The following is an 18978-nucleotide window of genomic DNA, read 5'->3' on the forward strand; positions in this document are numbered from 1 at the left end:
CCTGAATATGCTGGCTCCAACAAGGGGCTAGGGTCCTCCCAACTGTGGAGAGTATATCCAAATCGAACTTCCTTCTTCTCCTGTATACTAAGTCTTGAGCAACATGAGAAGCCTACTTTATTTCAGAATTAATACCAGGTTGTGACATCAACACCACCACAGCAACTGGATTTAATAACACATCTGAAAGTCACTGTTGAAATGTCTAAATATACTTCTTAAGAAGGATTAAAAAGCACCTTAGTAACCAAATGTAAGCTGGTGTATATTGTACCCACAAGTGGCCAGATACATGGCTGGTCTCCTCTCTAAAAGCAGCTGTATATACTTATGTGCATACAGTTGTCTTTCAAATGCAGAAAGCATATAAGCAAAAGTTTTATTTTCCTTTAGATACATATGCATGCATACCCTAAGAGATTACAGAAATAGCTATAAAATGGTAACACCCAGAGACAATTCTGTGCAGTTCTATCCACGTTTTGGAATGTATTTGGACTGTTTTATATAATCTATTTGTTCTGCACCCAGCGTCATGGCAGACCCCACAGCAGCCAGGCCGCTGGAGAAGGGGCTGAGCAGCCCCCAGGGGCACACAGGACCTGGCTGGCCCCCTCCAGTCTGCCCGCAGGGACAGAGCTCCTCTTCCCCAGTAATAATTAGCCACTAGAGGGAAGTACAACGCTGTACGGGGAAGGGTTTGGGAACACGAGGATGCCTGGGATCAGGGAGAATCTGCAGGGTGTGACCGGGGTCCTCGCTGATGGCAGCACTGGCACTCACGGCCATTTCACTGCTTTTTCTTTGGAGTTGGCTCCTCAGCACTCGCCACCATCTGGCACCCGATGCGGGGGCCCGTGGGGCAGCGGCGGGGCCAGGCACGGGGTCTGTCCGGCAGCAGGAGCGGACTCGCCGGGCTGAAGCAGAGGGGTGAGCCGTTCGGCCGGGGCTGCCCGCGGGGCCCGGGACAGAGCCAGCAGCATCCCTGGCGGGGAGGCTGCGGTCCCTCCGCGGCGCACAGCCTTGGGCAGCACCAGAATAGCGTGTAACAGCCTGTCAGCCAGCCCGCTAAATGGCATCAACAGTTCTTGCCATTTTTAGCAGAGTGGGGAATGTGCGTTGTTTCTGGGACGTGCGGTATCCAGGGCCAGTGGAAAGCCGAGGGAAGGGCCAGGCGTCCCGGAGGGACAGAGAGCCAGGGCAGGGCAGGGGGCAGCTCCCGGCGGAGGGGCCCCAGCCCCGGGGCTGGGGAGGGCACAGCAGCCTCGGGAAGGGACAACCAGGGCGACAAGGGTTCCCATGGGCTGGGCTCCACGGTGGCCAGAAGTCGCTCACTGCATTGTACACTATCTCCCTCTGCAGCGGAACAGGAGCCAGCACCAACCTGCAAACCAAGCGTGTAAGACAACAGAGCCACAGCGAGTGCGTCAGGGTCGGATCAGCTGGTTGTACCCCCAGAGACAAACTTCCACCCGCTCTTCTGGGAGGCAGGGATAACGTTTGGGAGGGTGCCTGATGGATCACTGAAAGATTTATCACCGTGCTCTCTTCCTAACAACTGAATTGAAAGGCCATGAGGTAATTGCAGCACTACCTATTAAACATGTCAGGTGCAATTTTCAAATCCTGGCAGCCTCATAAATACCCCAATCATGCATTTTGGGGTTCAAGCCGAGAGTTGGCAGGGAAAACAGCCTTGTTTTGCTCAAATCCCAGGCACAGGCAGGCAAAAACCTCCCGTCCCCACCGCAACAAAAGTTCCTCTCTCCAAGATCCTGCTCCTCCATTCATTGCTCAGGAGACAAGACTTGGACAGAAACATTGGCATCACACACACACAAACACACACGCATGGCTCTGGCAAATCACATTTATAAGAAAACAACAGATTCAAACAGATCTCTGCCATATTCTACTGGAGTTGCATGAGGATTGTTTTAAGTCTCATTATTGCATGGAAAAAACCATCATCCAAAGGAAAAAAAAAAAAATCAAATTTCTCAAATGCTGAACACTAAGGGCTTGACCAAATTAAGGCAGGCAGCGAGCAGCCATCCTGCAGCTCCTCCCCTCGGCACCCTTCTCCTCGGGACTTGGAAATTCACCCTTGCTGACTCCAAGCACTACATATAAGAAACTATTTCCGTGTTCATTTATACATCCTTTTAGGCCTTCCAGACAGCCAGGTCTTTACAACAACTCAGTAATTCAGGATACTGTCCTGCTGACCTTCAGTTGGATGAGTTTCCCCTCTCCCAACGACAGCAGCTCCCCATGCCCCATTCCAACAGCACACATCACACTGTTTTTCCTGGTCTGATTTTGTGAGCCTAGGTTTGCCAAGGTCCCGTCTAGCTAATCTTGAACTGCCCCAGAGCGCTGGATAGGAAAGCCTCTGCTCTCCAAGGTTCAACCTCCATTTTGGAAGGAAAGAGACACAGGGAAATAAAGACTTTCTTTTGACCTAAAGCCAAAACGTGTGATAGGTTGAAAGCCATCCATATGGCTGAGATCAATCCAATGATTTACAATAGCGCTGGCACGTGCTTGGTTGGCTTAAGACAAAACTCTTGGCCCAGCACTGCCCTTCCCCTCGGGCAGCTTTGCCCTTCTTTGGTGCAGCAGCAGCCTCCAGGCAGGAACGGCTCCTGCCATTGAATGAGAAGCCAAAACTTCTCACACAATAATTCATCTACTAACATGCTGAAAAAGCACCATTTGACTGCTTTAATGCAAGGCTGTAGACACACTTTCTCCACCAGCTGCTAACAACATTCCCCACTTTACACAGAGCAGCTGCCTGTGCTGTACAAGCCCAGCCCTGGACGAGCGGGCATTCACATGGGCTTCTCCAGCAAACCATTGCTCCTTCACTTCCTACCAAATTCCCAAACCCACCTTTTCCCCGTTAAGGCTATCTTTGCAAGATATCCCAGTGTGACCGGATTATATAAGTGGTCCAAAACTTAAGAGATGGCCAGGAAAAATTAATGGGAAAACCCAAGTTTGAGGTCAGCATGCGCAATAGCAAATGGAAAATGCAGTGTCTGAGCTGACAGCTCCCCGTGCCCTTAGGGATAGCGATGTGTAGCCGGACTTCATTGCTGACGAGACTGCAGCAAGCCAACTAGAACTCAAAGCAGCTGGTAAGCATGATCTTTTTTTTCCTCTTCCTAAGTTCAGGATTTTCTCTTCTATTGGGCTGAATCGCACAGACAGAACTTTTCTGTTTGCAAGACGTTTCCTTTAAGAAAGGAAAGGGAGTTATTCTCAGAATAGCCAGCGAGTGTGTTAAACCAGGAATAGCCGATCTCCCTTAGATTCATACCCTCCGTTTTGGAAACACTATTTTGAGATCAAAACTCCTAAATCAAAAGTAGTCAGGAACAACAGTGAAAAACCACATGGCTATAACTGCGCTGGCACCTTTCGATTCACCTCCGTCCTCAGAGACTCCTGGGAAGGTTGGGTTTGCCCCAAATCTCCCTGAGCCGCAACATGCACCACCCAGATTTGAGGTGCGAGCTCCCTGGACCAAGTCACTGCTGGAATGTCAGCAAAAACTAGGTTACAAGTAATTACAAAAAGGAAAAGTGACCAACATAAGCCAAACCCCTGGTTAATACCCTTTGAAGAAAATACTGGAGTTGGAAAACAGATGAATTGTTTGTTGTGTGTTTTAAGCAAAATGCTGTGGGCTTTTTAAACAGATATATAAATATAAATATGTTTATACAGTGGTATGTGAAATTTAAATTTGAATCACGGTCTGAATCACTATGTAGCACTTATGAATGGCATTGTTCTTATGCATGATATGCTGATTTCTGCTGACAAATGAATAAGCTTCATATAATGCATACGAGCTTTTAATATAGCTTAAAACTTTCCCTTTGTAAGACATACTTATGCCAGAGAATTACTTTGTTTCTCAAACAAGCAAACCGCCTGTGCCCGAGTCAAACTGTATCAAAAGAAGTAGTTTTCTATTTCATATCACAACATGTTTCTTAGGACAATGAGAAAACTACATTGTGTAATGTACCTGCAGTGAAGAGCCGCCCAGGGATGAATGGGATGGGCATCGCCTCGAGCCCTTCAGAGCAACCTGGATGGGCAGAGGCCAGGAAAGCTCCCTGCAGCCCTGCTTTGGGCTGCCTCAAATTTGCACTGCTTTTGACCTTACAGGAGGGTTTTATTTTGCACTAGCAGACAACCTGACTCTGGGGCACATGTTGCTAAAATTTTAATGATATTTGAGTTCTGAGCAACATATGGAAAGTGGAACTAACCTCAACAAAATCACCAAAACACAGCTCAAGAAACGCAGTTTTGAGGCAGGTTTTTGTTGAACACTAGCATGTTTTCACACAGTTAGATGGCCCCAGACAGCCTGTGCTGGTCTGGGAGGGGTGCCTGCGTGTAGCTGCGCCAGAGGGGACCTGGCCTGAGGGACAGGGGTCCCTCCGCTTACTGCCCTCCCCTGGGACATGGCAAACTGGCCATGTTGCAGTGTGCCCAAACAGGCACACCCTCGCTTGCCAAACCAAGCCACTTTTAGGATTTACAGACATCTGTTTCACTGGTCCACCCTGGTTCATGGACAGTGGCTACATCCCTTGTTGCAAAGGGGCATTTCGCTTCCCAAAGCGCAGAGACGCAGGAACACTGACGTGGTTTAACGCCAGCCAGCAACTAAGCACCACACAGCCCCGTGCTCACCCTCCCCCAGCAGGATGGGGGAAAGAGAATGGGAAGGGTAAAAGTGAGAAAAATCATGGGTTGAGGCAAGAACAGTTGGATAACTGAAATACAATAGTAGTAATAATAATAATAGATCGTAATGAAAAAGAAACAAACAGAGAGAAACAAACCCCAAGAAAGACAAGTGATGCAAATGAAAGCAATTGCTCATCACCAACAGACCGATGCCCAGCCACGCCCCGAGCAGCGGCCCCCCCGCCAACCTTTCCCCAGCTTTCTATGCTGAGCTGACACCAGATGGTCAGGGATATCCCTGGGATCAGCTGGGGTCAGCTGTCCTGGCTGTGTCCCCTCCCAGCTCCTTGTGCACCCCCAGCCTCCTCGCTGGTGGTGGGGGTGAGGAGCAGAAAAGCCTTGGCTCTGTGTGAGCACTGCTCAGCAACGGCTAAAACATCCCTGTGTTATCAACACTGTTACCAGCACAAATCCAAAACACAGCCCCATACCAGCTACTGTGAAGAAAAGTAACTCTACACCCACCAAAATGTGCACCTTTACTTCATTTCCTTTGAAGCAATTACACGAGAACTAATAAGACATTATTTAAAATACGACATTTAACTAGCTTGCCTAGGAAAATCACCCTGCAAAGGAATTGCTCTGAAATACTATTTTTCTTGGAAATTACAGAGCTAAGAGACTCTAACGGCCATGATGCCATTCACTTTTTATCGCCTATTAAGCCACTTAACAACCCTCATAACAGCATACCTTTACTGTTCCAGGGTATAATCTCTGCCTGGTGAGCAGTATCACAGAACCACAGTCATTTTAAAATATCCGTTTCCTAAAAGCCTGACCCAAAGCCCACCAAGGTCCCACTGATTTCTGGGAGCATCAGAACATGGCCCCAGGCTGGCTGTAGGGTGTCACCACCAACCTGGTTCTGGGGAGCTCAGACCAGCAAAGCAACTAGGTTAAAGAAAAATATGACCCTACAGTACCTAAACACTGCGCAACTTTTCCTCCCATAGTCCAGAAACATAATTCAGGTGGAAAAAAAAGGGTATCATAATTTCATGCGGTCGCTCAGAGGAGATGGAAAGCCTGGCTGTAGTTTCTGTTCACGTTACACAGACCCAGGTTAGCGGGCTGTCCATGCAGCCATAAACCACCTGCTCAGCGTAAGGGCTTTTGAGGTTTTTTGAGACAGGCTCTGCCAGACCTGTAGTTTCAATCAGGTGTTCGCTCAGCCGGGCAGAAGTCACAGTGGATCGTGGCTAATTGAGCAGAGCTTTGCAAAGAAATCAGCCACAGATACCCCGGCATCTGCCGTGCTTGGTCCCAAGCTCCATCTGTGCCCGAGCACAGAGCCTGCGAGTGCCAGGGGGTAACTCTGGCGTTTGTTCCTCTCCGCACGGGATGTGCTCCCGGGCTGAGGTCCACGCTGCTCCCGGGGGCCCCATCCCTGCTTGGGTCATGGAGCTCACGCCAGCTGGATGTGGAGGGGCCCTTGGGGCGAGCACAGTTGCTTTCCTTTGGATATCTCGATTGAAACGTCAGTCTTGCCTCTGTGCCTCTCCCTTACTCAGGGGTGGGGGCTTTGTTGACTATTTTTTCTTCCTATTAACCTTTAAGTGATTGTCCACATCAGGAACCGACGATGAGGGGCCCAGCAGGCTTCCTCCTTTGCTCGCTGCTGCTGGTGGCCCCCCACTGCACAGAGGTGGCTGCCCAGGACGTCCAACCCGACCCCAAAACACCGTGTGCCAACTGGATGGGAGGAGCTCCCGGCTACCCCGGCCACAACGGGCTCCCTGGCCGGGATGGGAAAGATGGAAAAGACGGACTAAAGGGAGAGAAAGGAGACACAGGTTGGTGAGGAACAGGGTGCTGGAGCCTGTGGGCAGCCCCAGCCCCCAGCCCATCCCTGGCAGGTCTCACATCTAGTGCGTCCATGCCTGATCTTTGTCCAGGTGCCATTTGAGTATCTCCAGGGATAGCGCTTCCACAGCCCAAGTCAAACAGTTTGGTCTGGTGGTTGTTTTCCCAATTAATGGTGTTTTTTCAGACATGCTGCTCTTGGCAGCTCTACATGCAGCCGGGGGGTGAGCAGGCTTTGCACTCGCTGTCTCAGCACATGGGTGGGGGTGAGGTCATTCCTCAGCTCCGTGCTGCTGAGCAGATCCCCATGTCACAGCCCCCTCTGTGTTTCAGGCTGGTGGGTAGCGGCTACAGCACAGTGCAAACACAACTCCCCATCCCAACTCTGTCCCCCAGGTATGCAAGGTCCCAAAGGTGAACAAGGAGAAATAGGAATCCCAGGGCGGGACGGACCACGAGGATTTCCCGGATACCCAGGGCAGAAGGGGGAGAAGGGTGAAGGTGCTTTCGTCTACCGCTCCGCCTTCAGTGTGGGGCTGACGGAACGAGCCCCCCACCCCAACGTCCCCATCCGCTTCAGCAAGATCTTCTACAACGAGCAGAGCCACTACGACGCCAGCACTGGCAAGTTCCTCTGCAACATCCCCGGCATGTACTACTTCGCCTACCACCTGACGGTCTACCTGTCGGACGTCAAAGTCAGCCTCTACAAGAAGGACAAGGCGGTGATCTTCACCTACGACCAGTTCCAGAAGAACAACGTAGACCAAGCAAGCGGCTCCGTCTTGCTGCACCTCAGCGCTGGGGATGAGGTCTGGCTTCAGGTGTATGGGGAGGGGGACAACAACGGTGTCTACGCCGACAACATCAATGATTCCACTTTCATGGGCTTCCTCCTGTACCCAGACCCAGACGTCCATTAAAGCAGGGGGTGCTGCATGGGGAGGGATCAGGTGGCTTAACCCTGGACGGCGTCCTGGGGCACTGGCGCTATAGCTATACTGTATTTACCAGAAAATTGCCTCTTGCAGGGGCAACAATTGCCAAGGGTGGACCCTGTCTCCTGTGCAGTCAGTGAGGTTATACATAAGTGACTTCCATGGGACCAAGAGTTCACTCCTACCTCTGCTCTTGCTCTCCGCGTGGAAACCTGGGCTCAAAGTCAAACCACACTCCCACCACATCATCACAGAGCAACTCTCAAGATGACCTAAATTTTCTTTAAATTTAGAAGTGGTAAGAGAAAAATTGGTTACATTTCAATATCACATTCTAAATTTCCCCTTTTCAACCACCTGAATTCATTTAAACCAATGGTACACATTTTAGCCAACTTTTTACAATTTCAGTAGAAGAGGAAGAAGACTATCCATGAAAGCCATCTCTGCTCTTGCTTTCAGCTGGAACAGATGGCTCCATCATATCTCCCTGTCTTAGTAGGGCCTTTGACTTCCACCCATGGTTTGTTGTCTCCCTCCTTCAGCCCAGATCTTTGAATATATTCATATTATTAACTTTCATTGATCTTAATCCTTTGATTTTCCTTTTATGTTTATCCCCTACCGTTATCGCTCATGTAGACAGCATGCTCGTTTAGGGCAGGGATCTCTCTTGATTTATCTGAAAAGCCTTACAAACGCCAGGGAGGCCACACAACAAAAGCGGCCCATTGACCTTCGGGGTCCCAAAGTGATCACAGATGTGTTGGCCACACAGCTGTGATGCTCAGAAAAGCCAGCAGCTCCCCTGCAAACACGACGCCTGACCGGGGAGCAGAAGGGCCCTCAAGGCTCCTGGTCAGAGGGGACCTCAGGGTGGAGGTGTCCCTTGCCAGATCACTCACCTGGCACTGGAAGTGATGGCATGAGTACTTGTTCAGCCCAGAGGCCACCGGATGGGGCACACGAGCAGCATCTGCCAGTTCCCATCTGCAAGCTGGCAGGCTCCTGTCCCGTCTCCCCCCTGAATAGCTCTCAAGTGCAGTCAGAAGTTGAGATCTAGCAACCATGTTTCTACTTTTTCATACCATAAGCGTGTCATACGCAGTGGTTTGCACACCAGCTGGGCAGAGCTTCAAGTGCTAGTGCAACCTCCCACGTTGAGTGGGCTTCTGGGATGAACACCCTCAGGACCTGCCCCAGCTCTTGGCACGGTTACCTTCATGGGGGAAGAGTATTAAGGCTGGGATTAGTAGCAATCCCATCAAACTGCTCTCCAAGGAGCTTGCCTGACTTTTAGCTAACAGAGGATTTGATGGTTTCTCAGATATGTTCAAAGAAGACTCTCATTAAGCTAACACAGATCAGAGCTAATGCGTTATTACAAGCAAAAAACAGCATTAAGAGCTTCAAATGAAATTCCTTCCAACACCAGCATTTTCTACACACCAGTGAATGACCACATTATAAATAATAACAACAATAAAATACTCTCTCAGTGAGAATGCTCCACATCTTTGTATGCATCGTCGGGAAGGATTTGAAGAGAGGGACGTTCCCTTAGTTTCACCAGGCAGACCAGGAAATTTTATTCTTTTTTTTTCCCCAGCAAGATGGGGGCACCCTGTGCTGGCACACACAGGGAAACCGTGGTTTTGCTTTCCCAAGAAACTCCCCACCCTCTAGCTTTCATCAGGGCTTCAGCATCTCACCACCTCACACAGTGTTGCCTCCTTTCTGGATAAGATGAGCTCTGGTTTCCAGACTGTTTCCCCAAAACCACTGTGCCTGAATCCACCCTGACTGGCCAGCCAGAGAGAGGGCCTCCCCTGGCCCAGGAGGCTTCAAGCATATTAGATTTAGCAAGGGCCAAACTCATGCTCAATCTGATAATGCTGGATTCAGAGACCTGGGAAAACCCTCCCCAGGACCATCGAGCAGCGGTTTGGCACCGGAGCTGTTTGGGGGCTCCAGCCCCGGGGAGCTGCAGTGCTGACACCTCACTGTTGGGGCAGGAGTCATTGCCAGGGGACATGTCTGTGCCACCAAAAATAGAGACCAATAAATAGGAACATGCCTTCCCTCAAAAGCACCCTACTTGTTCCTCAGTCACTGGGCTGGCGAGCCACCCCACACTCTCTCACTGTGGCGGCTGGCACGGGGACCTCATTTCTGTTTTCCTCCCCACCTGCTCCCACCAGTGCATGACACAGCACGTGGTCTTCCACTTGCAGCAGGTCTCTCACATAAACATGTTGAGAAAGCGACCTCTCCCAAACCCTGCCCAACACTCCAAACACAACCATGGTGACTCATATGTAAAACAGATGCTATGATGAGGAGCACAAGTACTCTTGCCTCTGTAAGCAACAAGGATGCGTGAAGGAGGGGGCAGCCCAGTTCATGCAGGATCTGCCCTTAAGCGTATTTGTGTATGCAGTAACTCAGGGCAGGAGGGCAGCAAAGCAGCTCTGGGGGAAGCCTCCTCTCCTCCAAACCACAGAAGGGACTTCTGTCTTTACAGGACATTTTCAAACACATTTTAAGGGGTTAAACCTCATGGTTTGAGTCCCAGGCTAAAATCCTGGTCATACAGAGATTTCCTGCTTGAGAACAGCACACCCTTTCAAGGCTGTCTGTTTTATCAAGAAAGAAACCCCTGAAAACACAGTAGGACAAAGCACTTGGGGAAAGTTTTAAAGAAAGCCATTAAGACACTGATGTTCTGTGCACCGGCTTCTCCCCCTTCTCACAGCCAGGAATGCTGAAAGACAGCTTCATTTTGATAGTCACTCTCCAGGCTGTGTGTGCAGAGACCATCTTCGTCCCAGCTCCCCACTCGGACAAGCGTGCTCCACACAGGGTACCTGCATCGCTCATGCATGTCCCATCCAGGCACCTCAACAAACCAGCAAACAACAAGCCAGCCCCCCAGTTAGCGCAGCCCAGGCAGCAGACTGTGAACGAGGCAAGCTCCCACTGCATGGAAATAGGGGTCAAAGCCCTCCCTTTAGGTATCTGGACTATTTTATGAAGTCTTTCTCCTCAAATCTCTGTTAAGATTCTTGCTCTCCAGAGCTCATTTAAAGAGGCACACATGCTGATCTCCCTAGCAGCCACCAAATCACAGTTTAAGCCACCACCCACCCAGAAAGCCACTTTGTGCCCTCAGGAGCAGCAATCTGCCCCCTCCCAGCTCTCCCCTACGGCAAGTGCCAGCTGAACATGAGCCAGCAGTGTGCCCAGGTGGCCAAGAAGGCCGGTGGTATCCTGGCTTGCATCAGCAATAGCGTGGCAGCAGGGACAGGGAAGGGATCTTGCCCCTGTACTCGGCACTGGTGAGGCCGCACCTCGATTACTGTGTTCAGTTTTGGGCCCCTCACTACAAAAAGGCCATTGAGTGACTCGAGCATGTCCAGAGAAGGGCAACGAAGCTGGTGAAGGGTCTGGAGCACATGTCGTATGAGGAGCGGCTGAGGGAACTGGGGTTGTTTAGTCTGGAGAAGAGGAGGCTGAGGGGAGACCTCATCGCCCTCTACAACTACCTGAAAGGAGGTTGCAGAGAGCTGGGGATGAGTCCCTTTAACCAAGTATCAAGCAACAGGACAAGAAGTAACGGCCTCAGGTTGTACCAGGGAAGGTTTAGACTGGCTATTAGGAAGCATTTCTTTACAGAACGGGTAGTTAGGTGTTGGAATGGGCTGCCCAGGGAGGTGGTGGAGTCCCCATCCCTGGAGGTGTTTAAGAGTAGGGTTGACATAGCACTGACGGATCTGGTGGAGTTGGGATCTGTCAGTGTTAGGTTAATGGTTGGACTGGATGATCTTCAAGGTCATTCATAGATGATTCTATGAAATGCTCCCAGCAGAGGTTCAGCCCATCATAGACATAGGGCAGGGTAGGCAGAGAAGCACCCCTTGCTCAGCAAACACACCTCTGCCCCACTGCAGCCAGGGTCAAGCCCTGAAGCTGCCCTTACTCCTCTATTACTGCCTTTTGAGGCTGCCCAGCCCCTGCAGGTGTCTGTATGTGGGGTCTCAACAAGCCAAAAACGTGCTCACAACTTCAGAAGTAGCAGCTGAGCATGGCCAGCAATTACCTCACCAAGCTGCAAGCCCCAGGGGAGTCCTTATAGTCCAGGAACCACACGAATCCCTACGTGTGGTGTTTATGTCAAACCTCCAGGGGCACACAGCCAGGCTGACCATAGTAGCCCAAGGGCAGAGAGCTGCAGGGCACCATGCTGGCCCCATGCTGCTTTTAGGGGAGAGCAGCAAATAGGCTTTGGGATAGTAATGAGGTCCTGGGGGATGAGCTCAGGGGAGTTTCTAATGAATTCAGCCTTTTTACATCACTGAGTTGCTGTGGTTTTACTCTCTCTCCATGCTTCATAAACTCGTGGGACAGGAAAACCTGGCCAAAATAGGCACGTATCCAAGGCCTGGGCTGGCTCCCAAGGATTGCACATTGTTTTGAACATACAATGATCTTTTAACAAAAGAGCCAAGAATGACATGATGAAAGGGCACAGAATCACCTGCTCTCCAACAAATTTAAATGTTTTAGTTTGGTTTTCTTTTTTTTTAATCAGTCCTGACAATAGATGCCTAGTACAAAGTTAGGTCTTACTATTGACTGCCTCTCTAGCTGTGGTAGGTTTAAATGGATAGTTTTCCCTTTAGAAACTAATGTACTGCTGCAGGCATGCAAACGGAACACCTCTGGGCATAAACATTGCCAGCAGGTCCTATTAGATAGCAACCAATATGATGAAGACACCAAGAATGAGGTTTTATTTGCTGCTTTGTAATTAGGGCAGGTTATAAAGAGAGCACTTGGCTCCTTTGACCTTGACAGCTGTGTTTGACTCTTCCCTCCCTGTACTGCTGCTCACAGAAAGACAGCATGATCTCTTGAAGGAAGAAAGCAAGAACATTCCCTAGTGAAAGATTTAAGTCACTGCACTAACAACTTGGGAGAAATGACGTGCTTACAGCTGGAGAGACTGGCCAGTCTCACCCGGCAGGGAAACAATCTGTGAAAGCATCAGTGGCCCTTTTCAACACAATTACAGGCTGATCCTAATTGTGCCTCAACACCACATAATCACCTGTGCCAGTAATTAATTGGAATACAAAAGCAGCTGCACTAAACCATGAAGAGCTACAAGAGATAAATTGCTTGCAAGACTTGTATTTATTTGTGAAGTATAAACTCGCTAGAGGCTTTTCAGCATGGAAGAAGGCAGAGGGATTAGGATAAAGACCTACATTTAACTAATCAGCCATTGTACTTCCATGCAGGGAATGCCATCAGATTTAAAACTTACTCTTTAAAATACTCTGGAGGAAACCAATCCTGAGCAAACCCAGGCTGGGAGCAAGGCTGCCACATGTTTTTATGATATTTGTACTAGATGTAGATACATGATGAAAAGACTCAAGACTGCCATGAGATTGTAAAATCAGCAAACCCACCCCCAGCTCATCCTTAGACACATCCCAGGAGACCAGTGTAACACCACTGCTCTCTGAGGACAGTCATGTGACCTCCCTACATGCAGGTGCAGTTTGTTACTCTCCAGCCAACCCAAGGGGAAGGAAAGGTTTATTCCCAATGAAATGGAAGCATTCAAAGTCCACATCTATTTTCTCCTGTGTGGCATATCAGAGGATTCCCACCCACAAGGCAATCTGTGGGATCCCTCCCCTAAAGGACAACAGCTTTACAGAGAGGCATCAGGGAGGGAGGCAGAGCAGGAGATCCCACTTGAAGGCCCCCTCTAAATCCCTTACAGAGTCAGGCAGGGAAGGATGGGGGGTATGAACCAACACACCCAGCTCCCTCTGATCATCTGTGAAAACACTGTGCTCTGCCCAGAGCAGTCAGGACAGCACGGCTTCTCCACTGCCTTGACAGGGATTTCTAGAGAAGCCATTCTAGTTCTGTAATATGTTCTGGTTAGTGTTTTAAGGCCAAGATGGATCTGTCAGCCCAGATGAGGTAAAACACAGAGAATGGGGATTTCCACACCACAGTACCTGTATCCCAGTGCTGCAGAGGCAACTTCAAAGCAGTGGGAGACCAGAAGACCACAGCAGCACATTGCTCAGCAAGCTTTACTGGGAGCTGGGAATGGGGGCACGCTGTGACTAGGACACTCTCCAACAGGACAGAGTCACTGTCCAAGGACAGGAGTCCCCTCTGCAAGTGTCCTCACCGAAGCATCCTCAGCTGGATCAGGGGAATGCCGAGACTGCCCTGGTGCAGGCAACTCCTGTCCATACAAGGGATGCTTTGTCACATTCCCATGTTGATTCATATTCCCTCCCTCAGTCACCCACCTCATTCATGACATTCTCAGCTGTACATCTGTTTATTCATAACAATATACAAAATAGGGTCTTTTCTCTCAAGAGGTTGTAAATTTACATGAGTTCACACAAGATTATATGAGGCTTGTCCATACATGTCACACCTACAGACCAGGTAGTACAAACACAGCTAAAATTAGAGCTGACTGGAAATTTGCTACATGCAAATTGACTTTTCCATAAATAAGAAAGAAGTATTTACCAAAAAGGCTGTATTTGCCAATTTTAAAAGTTTTAAAAAACACTGCTCCTCTCTCCCTCTACTCTGAATTCTCTGTAGTAGCTTAAGAAAATGGTTATAATTCGGGTCAGCACACTGACCCTGCTGCTTGGCAAAGACAAAATGGAGCAAATATAAAGGCAGACTAAAAATAAAAAATAAAAATCTGGAAGTAAAAACACAGAAGCAAATCATTGCCCTCAAAGCCACCCCTGCTGCCAAGCACTGACTTGCACTGTGCTCTTCCAAAAGAGCCCTGATGTGACACTCACATTCCAGCCCATCACGGAGAGGGGGACTCTCAGAGAACAGAGCTGCACTGTCATCTGCCCAGCAGGTTTTCATGCGCCGAACAACTGCACATTGAGAGCAGGAAGGGGCCTGCCAGCTTCCCAACACCCAGGGAAAGCAGGAAGAACTCAATTTATTCATCTAAGTAATTTGTTTCTTTATTCAGAAAAATACCTTCCACTTCAACTATTGAAATATTAAAAGGAAAACCTTTTATTTTAATTCCCTTGCAGTTAACTAAGAAAAAACCCAAAACATGCAAGGAAAACCCATTACTACCACATTAGGTCTGAGCTTGCGTGTTCTTGCTCACACGAAGAGCAGTGGAACACTGGATTCTCCTGCTAACCTGGCAGCCAGCTCAGAAGAGGCACTGATGAAATTCTATGCACAGATGCCAGCCAGCTCCCTTCAGCGTGGCAACTTTCTCTCCCTCACAATGACTTGATTATTTTCAGCTCAAAACACAACTCACATTCCTAATTCCTAAGAATACACTTTGACAGCGAGCAGTTTCCTGCCAACAGAGAATCAGCCCTCTGAGAGTATCGGAGGGAACGGGCTGACATTCGAGTGTTTTGAAGCTATTCCTTTTCATCTGTGTGGCTCAACTGGCTACGCCCCTTCCAAGGCATTTTAGCACTTGGGACCTCATCCTGCCAAGGCTCGGGCAGAAGGTCGGCTCCATACACTGCCAGCTGTCCCACTGAAGTCAGTGGGACAATTCAGGACACTGACCTCAGTACCACCATAAATCTATTCGGAGTAGGGCCTCTACACGGCCACTGAAATACTGAGCAGTACGCAGCAGCTTATAAAGTAACAGACATCAGTCTGAATGGGTGCAAAATGCTGCTCAAACAGGCCTGCTCTTTTGCTCAGAAACACCTATTTTGAGTGGTGTCAATCTCCACAAAACATACAGAAATCAAAGCTATGTAAATGAAATAATCAACACAGACAAAAGCCCTTAAAATCAATTTTTATTAGAGCTTCTGACATCTTGTGATTATTTCCTGACAACAGGCTGATTGCTCGCAGACTAATTACACTGAAAGGCTTCACAAATGATCATAACACAGGCACAATGGGAAGCTGAAGGGCAATTTGTTCTTCATATAAGACTTTTCATATTAATACTGTCACAAAAGGGACCCAAACAAATTACAGTGCCCAATGAAAGTTCTTACACACTATAGAAAGACAAAGCTATATACACACTCCTCACCTAGTCTCACTGCCAAGGCGAGAACTCCAGACAGCTACAGCAGACGTACCTTCGGTATCATCCCATTCCAACTCTGAAGAACCTTCCTCCCATTTCACTTCATGCCAAGAGAACAAACCCACACCAGGTCTCAGATTTAAGCACAAGCTTAGCTAGCAAGTTTGCAGCTGGGAATACCAAAGAACCAGCTAGTACTCACAGCAGCTACAGCCAGAGTGGCATCAGCTGCGCACCAAGGCAGTTCCTGAAATTCAGCAGCTTGCTTCATAAGGAGTTTTACTAACTCAAACACTTTTACACACCACATAGAGTGAGTTCCTTCACTAAGTTTCTTACAACTTAAGGCAGGTAAATGAAGAACAAAGGAGAAGTCTGTACAAAACACGGAGAAGGAAGTATTCCAAAACTAAAGTGACCATCTTGAGGAATCTGGGCATCAGCAAAAGAAAGTAGCTGAAAGCACAGAGGAGCAGAGTTGCTTCTTAAATCTACTTCACCTTCTGCACCTGCCCAGAATGCAGCCTCCATTTACTGGCAGCAGCTCATTTCTCAGGATCTGCTTTGGAGAAAGCACAGCACCAAAGCTAGTACCAGTCCTAATGCAGTTGCTACCACTCAGTCAAAATGTTCACACTGGTTTCACCGAGGAAAGCCTGAAACCCTGCCTCTCTAGGCAAAGCGAGCACTAAAAGGAGACTGCCTCAGCAAGACTGTGCCTTCAGGGACACGTTGTAATGTCAGACACTGAGCAGAGGAAATGTCAGAATGCTGATTTAATATACATTGCATGATGAAACAGAGGCTGTTGACAAACCCCCAGGAACACAAGACACCCAAGTCCTACTGGCTTTACTGTGCTTACACCTTTAAGCTCAGGGGCCAGCATACTTACTGTCACATTGAAGAATTCCTTTAAGGTAAACCCAAGAAAAAACCATGTGCAAGAGGTATGAAAGGAAAGGGTTTTGCTCCATGTGAAATTTAAGTAGTGTGAAGTCTTTAAACAAAGATATTTTTGTGATCAATTTATGGAATACAGACTGCACTTAAAATTAGACAAGATTAAACTCTTGACTCTGGAATAATACACCACCAACTCACCTGTTCCTTTCATTCCCAGATTCCCTTTGGTCACTGGAGGGTGCAAAAATCAAACACTTCAGAACATTTTCTGAAAACTTGTGTCAAAATCTGAACAAATATCTAACAGAACGATTCATGTACACTATACCTGTAAGTGTGAGTGACTCCATTTCTCCTGCAGCAGGAGAAAAGAATCCTAAAGTGATTTTCTTTCTATGAAGTACAGTTTCAAGAATTAAATCATATTTTTAAATCCAAGCATTCCCATGGCCCAGGGCCAGAACATTTCTCTGCTCAAAATATCACGATAAAATTACCACTTTCTCTTCCTGTGTTTCCTAAACTAAAAGTACTGATGGTAGCTGAGTATCTCTCTTGAAACAGGAGACACTGCCAGCGCGACTGGCAAATGAGAGACAGACTACTCAGAACAAGCAAACGTCTTAGCCCTAGATAATCCCATATTGTGGGATGAAGAAACCTCTCCTAGGCAGCAATATGCCCTGCCAGGTATCTTTATATCGTATCCAAAAGTAACAGTGAATGATTTAATAAAAAAAAAAAAAAATCATTCTCTAAGGGAGCTCAGAACACAGCAATATCTGTTTTCAAAGTACATCCCAGAGAGAGGTGGGGTTTTTTAGTATTTTATTGAATGAGCACATCAGCAAGTAAAATTTTAAGAAAAATCTACACACCGCTTCCTAGAAATAACAGTCTACAATTCCCTCCTTAGTTATCTTTAACCATCTGGCTTTCGTATTCCCCAAGCAGCTTAGACAGGGTTCTTCCCCTCTTCTGTGATTTTCCCGTTTTGATTATTTTAATAAATAATGGACACCACAGGCGATCGTAGAGAAAAATCCACATCTTGGCACTGCATAGCTGGACACCTAAGTTCACTGGATGTCATCATCATCAAAGAGATCTTCGAAATCTAGTCAGAAAAATAAGAGAAAGTTAACCTTAAAAGTTTCAGCTGTCACATATGCACATTCTCAAGTACAGTTCTTCATTATGTGGATTGAAGACAGAAATATAGATGAATTAATTAAAGGTGAATTAAGTGAATGAGAGCTACTGCACCACCAGTTACTAGAAATGTAACATCAGGGTGGGAAGAGACAGGGAAGGCAGGCAGGCAGACCCACCTATATGTTCTCCATCATACACCAATTGCACTGCTTCACTTGTACAACACAAGCTTTGCAATTAAATTCATCCAAGTAAAGCTTCAAAGGAGGGGCTTTTACAAACACATTAACGAGCCATCACATTCAGAGCCAATCAACCACGATGCCCAGACTCCAGAACTAAGCAAGTACTGGCTTTATGCACGCAGCAAGTCTCAGATGCAGACACTCCTGCAGGATTCTGGCTTTTGGTCACAGTATCCAGGCACACACTTATAAATTTTGCAGATCGTCATTTGCAGTTAAAAATCCTCTCTCTAAAAAATGTTTGATTGCTGCCAAGGTGCTAATCACAGTTCTCTCTCCGAAAACTCGTCTCTCTCAGACTAGTGAAATGTGGCCGGCTAATCACAGCTGGTCTAGTCACCTTTGGGAACTACTCTTAACTACTCAGCTCTGTATCTCCTTCGCATATCGAGCACAAACTAACAAAACAACTGAAAACAAGTCTTTATTCTTACAGAAGGCAACATACAAGTGCCATACGATCAACCGAGGATTAAGCCTCACTTAGAAGAGCCCTGAACTAACACCAGAATATAATACCACAATTTGATGGTAGAACTTCATGGAAATACCTACTCCTGAATATGCTGGCTCCAACAAGGGGCTAGGGTCCTCCCAACTGTGGAGAGTATATCCAAATCGAACTTCCTTCTTCTCCTGTATACTAAGTCTTGAGCAACATGAGAAGCCTACTTTATTTCAGAATTAATACCAGGTTGTGACATCAACACCACCACAGCAACTGGATTTAATAACACATCTGAAAGTCACTGTTGAAATGTCTAAATATACTTCTTAAGAAGGATTAAAAAGCACCTTAGTAACCAAATGTAAGCTGGTGTATATTGTACCCACAAGTGGCCAGATACATGGCTGGTCTCCTCTCTAAAAGCAGCTGTATATACTTATGTGCATACAGTTGTCTTTCAAATGCAGAAAGCATATAAGCAAAAGTTTTATTTTCCTTTAGATACATATGCATGCATACCCTAAGAGATTACAGAAATAGCTATAAAATGGTAACACCCAGAGACAATTCTGTGCAGTTCTATCCACG

General features: G+C 47.6%; 1 protein-coding gene across 2 annotated transcripts; it reads left to right on the forward strand.

The window, feature by feature from the left end:
• The first annotated feature begins 795 nt into the window (after window positions 1–795).
• On the forward strand, window positions 796–8108 carry LOC141947298 (adiponectin-like). 2 transcript variants are annotated; one of them, XM_074878262.1, is made up of 4 exons: window positions 796–930; window positions 1363–1578; window positions 6359–6578; window positions 6985–8108. In XM_074878262.1, exons 3-4 carry the CDS (start codon window positions 6368–6370, stop codon window positions 7509–7511), a joined length of 738 nt encoding a protein of 245 aa, XP_074734363.1. In that variant the 5' UTR covers window positions 796–930; window positions 1363–1578; window positions 6359–6367; the 3' UTR covers window positions 7512–8108. The 2 variants fall into 2 exon arrangements, with proteins under 2 accessions (XP_074734363.1, XP_074734362.1); XM_074878261.1 differs by lacking the exons at window positions 796–930; window positions 1363–1578 and adding an exon at window positions 3094–3146.
• The last annotated feature ends 10870 nt before the right edge of the window (window positions 8109–18978 follow it).

The sequence above is a fragment of the Strix uralensis genome, chromosome 9, assembly GCF_047716275.1.
Source record: "Strix uralensis isolate ZFMK-TIS-50842 chromosome 9, bStrUra1, whole genome shotgun sequence".
Classification (NCBI taxonomy): Eukaryota; Metazoa; Chordata; class Aves; order Strigiformes; family Strigidae; genus Strix; species Strix uralensis.

Excerpts from the sequence above, each read along its gene's own strand:
- LOC141947298 (XM_074878262.1), top strand. The coding sequence starts at position 6,368 with ATGAGGGGCCCAGCAGGCTTCCTCCTTTGCTCGCTGCTGCTGGTGGCC. Across the intron at positions 6,579-6,984 it reads GGGAGAGAAAGGAGACACAG|GTATGCAAGGTCCCAAAGGT; the intron begins GTTGGTGAGGAA and ends TCTGTCCCCCAG.